Source organism: Poecilia reticulata, linkage group LG7, assembly GCF_000633615.1.
Source record: "Poecilia reticulata strain Guanapo linkage group LG7, Guppy_female_1.0+MT, whole genome shotgun sequence".
NCBI lineage: Eukaryota > Metazoa > Chordata > Actinopteri > Cyprinodontiformes > Poeciliidae > Poecilia > Poecilia reticulata.
Genome location: NC_024337.1, coordinates 8683273 through 8692335, shown reverse-complemented (window position 1 = coordinate 8692335; position 9063 = coordinate 8683273). Strand labels below are relative to the sequence as shown.

Sequence of the window (9063 nt, the reverse complement as noted above, 5' to 3'; positions counted from 1 at the left end):
GTAACATGCGGCGACCGGCTGCTAATGAGGCAATGAAGCTTCAAACTGCTTCACCACGTAGAGACCAAGCAGGCTGTGGATATAAGCAACACTTCGGGTGTTATTGTCTCCCATCATTCCCAGATGGGACCGTCTCGTTGCAGAGAAACAAGCTCAGGGCTCCGTTAGTCAGTATCGTGAGTTACAATTTTCACAAAAGTAAAATGTTCGTTTTTGTGGCACATCTGTATCGTATTTTGAAGGGATATGTAAACGTTACCATAGCGACCAGAGTCAGAGAGGGTTTAGGCAGTGGTCGAGAAGAGATGAGTAGAGCTTGTGAGTCTTAAGTCTGGTTTAGACGGAAAGATTTAAGAATTGTCGGCCGATTCTCCAAACCTCTGTGACCACAGAGCTGATAAAAGTCCAACAGGTTCGATCGGTTCATGTCTCCAAGGCAGGAGCAACACGAACCGATTCCAGTCACGAACATCCCGATTCCAGAGGATAATCCAGTAAAACCCAAAACATAGCGAGAATTTAGAATAACCAAACACGGATGAYGATGTAGAAGCAATAGTGATAGTTTGTGGAGTCATTTTAAGAGATAAAAGACGTAACAAAAAGAAAAGGCGGTGGATAAAAGACAACAGGAGCAGCTGCTCTATTTGCTGCACTATGATTTGGAGGTGACTGTTTTTTCATAGTTAACATTTTTAACTGAATAAACTAATAAACATATATAATAATGACCTCCACACATAAACATTTCCACATGTCCGATATCCACCGGACTCTCAGTTGCGTGATATGTCCGCTGTTTGGGATTCCCCTCTGTTCTTACGTCACCGCGCTTTCTGATTGGCTACCTGTCACATTCAGCAGGTTGTATTCTCGTTCCCAGTCAGGGAAAACCCCAAGGCTGCAATAAAATGGCCAAAGAACCAAATTGGGGATATTCAGGCTTTAGCAGGAACACCAACATGCAAACGATTACCAACCGATGGTTGGTCAGACGTTCAGATTCTTTTTATCAGCTTCGAACCAAGAGCCTGATGTTTCCATGGGTACCAATTTATACTGAGCAGCAGCATTAGCTGTGTTATACAACAACACACCTCTAACTGCAGAGAACTAAACTACTTTCTCTGGTTCACGTGTGAAATGTATTTTACTAACAGTGTAACTGAATTTGTATCCAGGCGTCTGGCCCTTTAAGGCGACTAAATCAAGCAAATCTGAGCACTTAGGTAGCAAGTTGTTCAGAGATTTGGAGAACATCTTCCACCCAAAGACAAACTAAACACACCCTCACACCACACCCTGTCAGAATGGCCACACTCCAACACAAACCATTTCTGAATATGAGTTATTTCCTGTGACTCATAAAGACTGGGAGCCTTTAATACCTTTACGCTACCTACTTAACTGAAARGAAAGCTGGTTCAGAAACTGCTAGAAACAAGCGACACCCGAACGTGCACACACACGCCCACACACACATGCACGCACGCGAACACGCACACACGCAAATGCACACACACTTGGAAATCACGTGCAAGTGTGAAAACATTTGACCAGAGTGCCTTCTCTCACACGTTTGCCCTGTTCCTCGTGGAAAACTGTAAACACTTTTTATGACCTTCTGTTTCATTTTGCCTCTCTTCCATTAAGAGCTACTTTTATGTGGAGTAGATCTGATGTTTGTCGTGTCTACAGATTATCAACTAGTCCTCCAGCTGTTTAAGTTTCCTGATCTTGTTTGTTAGTTTTGGTGGAAGGTAATGTCTTAGTAGGCTTACATTTGTGGGAAACATTTCTATTTTTAATTTATGGATTGAACAGATCTGAATGAGATGACCTAATCCTGCTTTAAACTTGTCCAGAACGTCCTGCTGTGTTTCTGTTTTTGTTCTTTGTGATAATGTTTGTCTCCTACAAATCTCTGAGGCTTTCATCAACCAGCTGTGTGTTTGCTGACATTAAAGGTACTTTAAACCCWGATAGAATAATGATTCAGATGGATGATGGATGAGAAAAAATTCACAGCTTCATCTGGTTTTCACATTGTTATATATAAAGGTGCACCAAACAACATGGACGATGTCAAACAGTTACGACAGCAGCGAGCCGGGAAGCAAGGAGACCAAGATGTACCGCTGTGGCAAATAACAACAACGTAGACCAAGGCACTGGAAGGATTCAATTCAAAAGTTTTCATGTAGCATAGATGACTGTAAATCCTACATCCTGTCTGTTTGCTTTCCCACTGCCAGTGAACTCCACAAAGTCAACAAGACCTACGTTTTCCTGCAAAGCAAAAATTGCTTGTTTAATCGGCACTAGAATCCAGATAATCCCTGACACCGACACAAATAAAGCACAGTAGCACTAAACATCTTCTAAATAATTACAGCCACAATCAGAGAAGTCTTAAACTTCCTTAGTGCAGTGAAATATGATGATATGACAGATGACTAAAAACTGTTTTTTCCCAGTCATATGAATAAGCAACACTGACCTTGTTTTAAATTGCCCAGTTTGAGTTAGGAAATGAGGAATTGCTCTCATCATGTCCCATCTTTAGTATTCTGACACTTCGTGCTTCTTTGCGCCGTTCCAAGAATACGACAGCTGTCAGTTAGAGGTCTAAGCAGCGGTCTCCGTTCAGGGGTCTGACCCAGACGGTTCTGGTTAGGGTACACTGCTGAGGCTTGTTTACATTCAACATTCTGGCCTTGAACCAAACCCACTGCAGTACATCGAGGTCAGCAAGACTGTGAGAAATCAGACTGGCTATGATTTATGCCGTCCGTTTCTTCAAACAAATACAGCATATAAAAGGCAGGCGAAGATGAAATTGCTTTAGGTTGACAGCAGAACAGACTGAGGGCAAATACAGGACCAGATAATGAAGAGCAGCACCAGGGATGAGATTATTGGACAACCTTTGAAACATAAACACTTCTGAATGAATTTCAAGTGCTTGCATAAGAGAAGGAAGGACAGTGGACGAGAGATGATGTGCAATAGTAAAATGATTCACTGTGTTAAATAAGAGGCAGCAATGGTCTGCATGTGTGTGTAGAGGAGTGAACTGACCGTGGTGCATGTAGCCACTGTTGCAGAGCCCCACACCCAGTGTCACAGCATCCTCTCTGTTGGAGCAGTCTCCCTGGGAAACCAAACCAATGACGCAGTCAGTGGGTCAGTCAAAAGGCCAGGCTGCAGCTGCAACACCTGGGCTAAGCATGTCTGAAAACCACCGTATGCATTCACAGCAGAAAGATGTTAAGATAGCTGATCAAAGAGCTCATTTTTAGAGACACACTGCTTCTGCTGCAAGAAACTCCTTCATTGTTCCACAAAACTATACAGATGAATGTACCCTGTCATTTGTCCAAAACAAACAAACAAAAGAACACATCCTGACTGAATCTTTCCAGTGACTTTATAAAAAAAACTCAACTGGAAAATGAAACATTTCAACTGAATCTAAACAGAACCATTAGTTTAAGAACAAACAAATGAAAAAGCCTAAAACAAATCCTGAATCAACCTGAATTTAGGTCCAGTTCCTTCTTGTTGCTTTGTTGAAGTTGCTGCTTACCTGTGAGATTAACCAGTCCACCAGTTTGCAAGCAGGCAAAACAGATTTAAAGGTTTTCAGATGGTGGTCTCTGTCCCTGAAGGAGCAACGAAAGGAAAAACAATAATTCCTTAATGCAGATGGAGTAAAATCACACATTCATTTTTAGCTTGACTCTTATGATTAAGTTTACTAACAGATGTATAACAAACCTGAACCTCTTTCCTGAATGGATGGTGAACCTCCTATACACTGCAGTGTTTCAGTGTGTATAGCAACAGACCTTTAATGTCCTTTAAGGTCCATTAAAGGCATTAAGGACACTTGAAATATCACAGTCTGCAAAATATTGCATCCACAAAGTTCTTCACACCTGCAATGGTGTGAAGAACCCTAACCCTATTGCAATGGTGATAAAAAGTGCAGACAGTTTGCAAACATCGTTTGTAGCTCAGAAAAGATTTTTTAACTTGTTTAAACAACCAAAACAATAAAACAAACAAAAATAGAGAATAATAATGCACCTAAAAATCAGCTATTCACATAAATTGGATATTASTCAGGTTRGTTGACTGTAAACAGTGACTAGCTGGGCCGAAACTCAGAAATACTATCTTTYTTTGATCAGTGAACACACCAGAGACTACCGGGTTGTGTTAATGAACACTGAAAGTGAAACTACTGAGGCACTAAAATAGGACGCAGTGATGTAAGAAACTATTTAAAAGGTAACTGTAGCTACTGCTACATTTTGGTTCGTCTGACTTTTGTTCAGGTGCATTCAGACTTTCAGCTGATAAAGTTTCTCTGTTCCGTCCTTTAGAGTTTTCAAAATGTGCCCATCATAAAATGATTTAAATTGAGAAACATTTTTGATAATCTTAMCAATGAGCCTACAACTTTAGCGAGCCAGCTATGCTAACCATGCTAATTGCTAGAAACTGGTCAGTTTTGTCTCACTTCATTTGTAAACTGAAAATTAACATTAAATGCAATATCTAAGAAGTGCATATTTGAACAAAGAAGTCTTTAATACAGGGAAAAAAGAAACATAAGTCATTATTTTATAAGTGAATACTTCATTATTAGACAAATTAAATCAGAAGCAGCTTTATCACACTGAAAGCTTAATAAAGCAGGAAGAGGGTTCATAATTATTAATATTCATTAATCAATAAATCACCTAAACCTTTTAATTAATTGCTGCTACAGCACCAATATAGTGCAGATTAAGAACAGAAAGACCCTGTTACATAACGGCAGGCTGGCAGAGGAGCTGCCTTTGTGTGTTAATAGGATTTGTCCTCTTTGTTTGCAGCCTGAGCTTTTCAATCAGACGGTGAGCGATGGAGCCAACGATAGCAGACAAGATGGCGGCTGTGTGTGTGGAAAGACTTTCACAGGACTAATTTAAGTCTACAAGATTATCATTAGGCCTTTCAAGGTATCACATTTAATATTTAATTGAAGTTTTAATATTAAAATAATTCAGATCAGAACCAGATATTTTTTAGAAATAAAGAAGAAATGAATTTATGTATCTTAATTAATCTGGTATTAATGCATATGAAAGCAAGGAAATAAAACAAAAGTATGAAATGTGTTTTTGCACTTCAAATTAGAAATGAACTGAAGTAATTCATCTACATCTATTCAGTAAAAATTAAAAGTCCTTATCTTACAGTATATGCTTCCTTTAAGTACCTTCTTTAATTTAAAGTCTTTTAAAAAATCCGTCACAGATTCCAACATGAACAGCATAAACCTGGAGAGGTCACATTAGAGATCATGCAGCCTGTCATTCCTGGCAGGAAAAGGGTTGAACTGGGTGAATGTGAGCCCTGACTATGAATATGCATCTGTGCACCTGGAGGGCAGAAACATTAGCATATAGAAAGGGGGAGGAGAGGAGAGGGGGCATTAGGGGGGCAAGTACTTACTTGATGACGGGCGTGTGGAGGCTGTGGAGGCGGCAGTACAGCCTGACGCCCTGTAAGAGAGGAGCACAGCGCTGCTGAGTCACAGGTGGCACACGCCTTGGATGGACATGTACCATCATGAACACAAGGCGAGATCTGAGGAGTGCAGCGACTTTCCCTCAGGTTATCGATTCAGAGTCTACAACACACATTTGTTTCTAACGTTTAGATTAGCTCACGGTGAGGGAGAAGCTCTTTCTCAACAGCCCCTTTGGTKCCATGCTATAATCATTACCTTCTCCACTGTTTGATCAATGACAGTATCAATAAATATGAACAAATGTGAAAATATGATTAAATGCAGTTACTATATGTGACTGGTTTTATAAATTGTATTGTTTTTCATCATTTGTGTTTGTGGAGTTACGATAGTTGCATCATGCTCCCTGGTTTAACGAACCTGGATCCAATGATGGCTCATTAGAAGAACATTGACCTGCTGAAAAGSTTGTTACCACCACCAGGGAGGGAACTAAACCATGCAGGATGACGGCCCTCCAGGACCCACTGTGGGGACCACTGTATTAAAGTAATGATTAGCAAAAGGAAAAGGATGCATGGCTTCCTGTGAGCGTGGCATGTCCCTGTACTGTAGCATTTATTCCTCTCCTAGTGCTAAATTAAATCCAATAAAACCAGCAGCAACCAGAAGTTTTCTCATTAGGAAACACTTTAATCCCAGAGTCAATCCAGAGATTTCATAAAAGCCTCAGAGGTTTTCCTGAGGTCACACTGTTCTATGTCATGACATCACTGCAAACCTGCCAAGACAGGCCGTCCACCTGAAACCATTCATCCACAATCGGTCTTCATCTGAAAGCCAGAGATCATATCATCTACTACAATTTAAAAAAACAACAACTTAAATTCTRGTTTTAACAAGACAAAATAAAGTCTTAAATCAGAAATAATACTCTACCTGATAATTCCCTGATTGAATCACTGTAAAAGGTATTTGTCAAGTTAACTAGTATTTCATGTTAAAGTAACTGTAGACGTCTTCATTCTTACTCCATGTATTTATACTTTGCTTCCATGGAGCCAAACATGTTTTCATGAATATTTCTTCAGACTTTGTGTTTTGGGTTTGGCTCTGGATAATTATTTTTATCTCGTTTTAAGATCAAGACATGAATATTTTTTACAAGAGTTTTTACTGTTTGATTGTTAAAAAATGTAACTCTAATGTGATGAGTATAACCAAATATAATCTATTTTGTTTTTTAAAGAACTTTAAACTTTAACTTGGTGAAAATTACTAGAAAATTACTGCAATTTCTTCAGATAAATCTTTTAAAGAGAATATAAATGTGTGATTGTGATAAAGTCGTAATCTGGTACCAATGTTGGGGACAAAGAGGAAAGTTAATTGTGTCGTATTTCAGGTCTTTTTACCTTTCACATATCTGCTGTAAGTTACTGTTTGGGTCTGCCACTTCTACTTTTGTTCTCTAGTTTCCTTACAGTTTAACACAAACATGGCACAATATGCTGACATGTTCAAGTACGAAAACTGAAGAGAAACTGCAACCATCATAATCCTGCAGAATTACTGATGAATTATTTATTGCAAAAAAGTCCAAGTGCAAGGAGGAAGAAAAGGATAGAAAGGGCTGCAGGTATATTATCACCATTCTGATGATCATCATAATTGTGATTAATCCAAAAAATTCTACACTCCTAATAATTCCCCATTATCATAATGTTTTTAATCAGTTGTGGGGATTAAGATGGTGTTTAATTGGCCAAGTACATTATTGACAAAGTTTGGAGGCATCTAAAATGTGATGGTTTACCATATCACATTACTGGAATAATTGTATAATAATTGTAAAAATAATTGTGATGTTGCTCACATGGTGACCAATGCAGCTGAATGCATCAGGCAGCTCTGTGGTGGCAGAAACCGTCTTCAGTTTGAAATGTAAATAGAGTTTAAACTGTTTTTAACAGCTTCACACTCTCGTTGTGACGTCACACATACCCACAGCTAGGAAATCAGGCTGCAGCCTCTTTATTTCAGTTGTTTTCATCAGACAGAGGAGAGAATGGGTTTACCTTTGACATGATGTCTTCCAGCTCGCTGCGGGCCTTGTAGGTGCCGTCGTCATAGCGGAAGCGGTACAAGACCTGCTCATTCTTGAACTGGTGTTTGTCTGACACTGAAAGATTAGCAGAATGGAAAAATGAATTGGACTGTAGTTACTAGGAGACTATTATTATCACTTCATTAAAATCACAATCCACCGCGTAAGGTTCCTGTGTTATGTGTTTGTTTTGACTTGTAAATATGAAATGATGGATGTTAGAGGCCTCTGGTTTTAATCAGTAGTTTGCCTGAAAGTGAGTCTTATTTCCTTTTTCCAGATGAATTATGAATGCAACTATAAATCTGAGTACTGCATACAAAATGGGACATCGAATCTAGTTTGTGAGGAAACTGCAAAGTAAGACAAAAAAGTTATTAGTAATGCAAAAATAAAATAATTTATTTGTATTTTCTACTGTTTTAGATTTCAGATCCAGATTTAGGCTTACATATTCTGATTCAAATCATTTTACATATTTAACTTCCTCAGGGTACAAACTAGGCCAAACATTAGAAGGAAATCTGCAGTTGTAAAATCTGTATGTGAAGAAGAAACAATAATGTTGAAATATTCAACAAAGCAAACAGCTGCCAATTCTCATAAAGCCACAACACGCCCAAAACAAGTTGCTTTTCACGAAGCCTCTGCCGCAGTGAGATGGGAAAACGATCGGCGAGGACGCAACAGAAACAGAGGCAGATCGGTTCCACCACAACAAGCTGGCATCGACTCAAACAAGCTGCTGGTTTCGCCTCAGTCTAGACTTGAAATGCCCCCATAAAACCAAAGGAATGCACCAGAAAATGGGCTTTTGGAAAGTTAAACATGGGACTTATTGAGGACATGAAACCATCACTGGATTGCCCCTGGAGCAGAGCAGACGTCAGAAGTGGAAACGTTGGTGTTCAAACACGTGTTTCAACAAGTCCAATGTGTAACTGAATGGAGAGATCAATGAAGCTGATTGTCTTTTATTAATATTACAACATGTAGGGAAGATTTATTTAAAGAAACTAACATGATGGTTTGATTTTGCCTGTAAGGCATGGATCTCTCGGCTATGAGGGGCCGTCAGTGAGAGTCTCTGGGGGTTTCCACAGGCTTCAGGGAAYGTGAATGTTGGCTTTCAGCAAACTTTCCCCAGAGCGCCAAGCCTAAACTGTGACAGTGGATTATACTTAGAATGTGCCGCTCCAGTAACATCCTGGACAAATGAATTCAGGCATTATTTATGCAGCATAGKTGGGTGTAAATTTTCATTGTTGATGTAAAATTTAGTCTGGAGAACCCRAGAGTGTCAATAGTAGAAATAATGAGACAAAAAAAACAGAGTAATTCAAAGGAAATTAAAATCCTGACTCAGGGAAACAAAAAGTGAGTTTAACTAAAACAAACAGATCTCACACACACACACGCACACACACAC

At 39.3% G+C, this 9063-nt stretch overlaps 1 protein-coding gene across 2 annotated transcripts in view; it reads right to left on the bottom strand.

The window, feature by feature from the left end:
* The window catches only part of prex1 (phosphatidylinositol-3,4,5-trisphosphate-dependent Rac exchange factor 1), an 85912-nt gene that overhangs the window by 57301 nt on the left and 19548 nt on the right, over nt 1-9063 (bottom strand). For both annotated transcript variants that reach the window (XM_008413196.2, XM_017305840.1), the window contains exons 8-11: nt 7606-7709; nt 5509-5558; nt 3590-3665; nt 3082-3154 (exon numbers count right to left, since the gene is read on the bottom strand). In XM_008413196.2, coding sequence (XP_008411418.2) covers nt 3082-3154; nt 3590-3665; nt 5509-5558; nt 7606-7709 — 303 coding nt within the window. The remainder of the gene's footprint in view (nt 1-3081; nt 3155-3589; nt 3666-5508; nt 5559-7605; nt 7710-9063) is intronic.